Source organism: Bidens hawaiensis, unplaced genomic scaffold (genome assembly GCF_021521415.1).
Source record: "Bidens hawaiensis isolate Kalapana, Puna unplaced genomic scaffold, B.hawaiensis_p1.1 tig00001920_1, whole genome shotgun sequence".
Classification (NCBI taxonomy): domain Eukaryota; kingdom Viridiplantae; phylum Streptophyta; class Magnoliopsida; order Asterales; family Asteraceae; genus Bidens; species Bidens hawaiensis.
Genome location: NW_027491107.1, coordinates 2,267,860 through 2,269,752, shown reverse-complemented (window position 1 = coordinate 2,269,752; position 1,893 = coordinate 2,267,860). Strand labels below are relative to the sequence as shown.

The following is a 1,893-nucleotide window of genomic DNA, read 5'->3' as shown; positions in this document are numbered from 1 at the left end:
TATGCAAATGGGTAGCTTCAATGTTATCATTGGTATGGATTGGCTCTCTCTCCACCATGCTGAAATTTTATGTTTTGAGAAACTTATTCGAATCCCTATCGATGGAGGCGTGATTCTAAATTTTCCCGAAGAAAGACCCTTTTCAAAGCTAAACCTTATGTCGTGCCTCGAAGCCCAACGTTACTTACGCAAGAAGTATGTCGCCTTCTTAGCCCACGTCACCACAAAATCTAATGAAGAAAAGAAACTTTCTGATACCCCGATTATCCGTGACTTCCTCGAAGTCTTTCTCAATGACGTTTCCGGACTCCCTCCCATCCGTCAAGTGGAGTTCCGTATTGATCTCGTACCCGGAGCAAACCCCGTAGCCAAAGCACCTTACAAATTTACTCCAAAAACATACTTAATCATCTAAACGAAGCATTTGAAAGAAGGACCCAAATAAGAACATTGATTCGTGTGGTACCAAATGGTTTGGTAAACGAGCCCGCCACATTATTATCAATGTGGACTTGTTCAAGATGAATCAATTTGCATTCGAAACAATCTCGAATAAAATGAAACTTGATGTCAATGTGCTTGGTTTTAGAATTTTGAATCGAATTTTTAGCAATAGCAATAGCAGCATAATTACCACCAAATATGAGAGTGTCAAGAAATTTCATACAATAGTCCAGCAATTGGTGTTGCATCCATATAACTTGTGAATAGAAAGCAGCTGTAGCCACATATTTAGGCTCATTGGTGGATGTAGACACGGTTTATTGCTTTTAGCATTGCCACGAAATAAGCATGTTTCCCAGAATCTTGCATCTAATGAATGCAGATTTCCTGTCAATATCACAACCTCCAGAATTATTGTAAGCATAAGCATATAAATCAAAATCTGAATTTTTAGGATACCAAAGACCTAACTTGGCATACCTTTCACATATCTAAAAATTCATTTTACAGCAATTAGATGAGAGAGTTTAGGATTAGCTTGATAACGAGCACATTGACAAACAGCAAACATGATATCAGATTGACTGGCGATCAGATACATCAAAGACCCGATCATGATCGATATAATGTCTGGTCTACGTGTTTTCCTTCTGGATCCGAGTTGAGCAGCGGTCTCAGACATTGGTGTCGTTACAATTTTGGAATCCTGCATCTCAATCTTGACCAGCATATCTTCAACATATTTGCCCTGATGCAGTATAATACCATCCAAACTCTGATTCTTACGAACTTGTAGACACAAAAAGTGGTCATCTCCCCAAGAGAACTCATTTCAAATTTTTATTCATAACTGACTCAAACTCCACACACAAATCGAAACTTATGGATCCAAAAAATATGTCATCCACATATATTTTAACCACTAAAATATCTTTCTTGACCCTCTTGACAAATAGGGTCTGATCAATAGTTCCACGTCTATACCCATGCTTTATCTAACATGTAGACATGAGTTGGATGTTTTGGATCTTTAAACCTAGGTGGATGATCCACATAAATCTCTTCCTCGACCTCACCATACAACAATGTTGTCTTGACATCCATTTGGTACACTGTGAATCCCATAACGGGTACATACGCTAAGAAAATTCTTATAGCTTCAAGACGAGCCATTGGAGCATAAACTTCAGTATAATCAAAACCTTAAACCTGATGAAAACCATGAACCACTAGCCTCTCTTTATTTATCGCAATCACCCCACTGTCATCATGCTTATAACAAAAAACCCATCTTGTATCATGTGACTTCTTGCCTGCAGGTAACTTAACCAATTTCCAGACTTTCAATTTGTCAAATTGATTCAATTCTTCATGCATAGCATCAACCCAACTCTACTCTTGTAGTGCCATGTCAATGTTTTTCAACTCTATTTGAGATATAAAATATGA

At 37.9% G+C, this 1,893-nt stretch overlaps 1 protein-coding gene across 1 annotated transcript; it reads right to left on the bottom strand.

Moving 5' to 3' along the window:
• Positions 1 to 770: 770 nt before the first annotated feature.
• LOC143599096 (uncharacterized) lies at positions 771 to 1,617 on the bottom strand. The gene is made up of 4 exons (XM_077077143.1): positions 1,429 to 1,617; positions 1,007 to 1,192; positions 925 to 935; positions 771 to 831 (listed from the first exon to the last, which is right to left on the bottom strand). Exons 1-4 carry the CDS (start codon positions 1,615 to 1,617, stop codon positions 771 to 773), a joined length of 447 nt encoding a protein of 148 aa, XP_076933258.1.
• Positions 1,618 to 1,893: the final 276 nt, after the last annotated feature.

What these genes read in the sequence shown, in the direction of transcription:
- LOC143599096 (XM_077077143.1), bottom strand. Translation starts at nt 1,617, where the DNA reads ATGGCTCGTCTTGAAGCTATAAGAATTTTCTTAGCGTATGTACCCGTT. An exon ending in ACATGTTAGATAAAGCATGG is followed by an intron (nt 1,193 to 1,428) that starts GTATAGACGTGG and finishes ATACTGCATCAG; the next exon opens with GGCAAATATGTTGAAGATAT.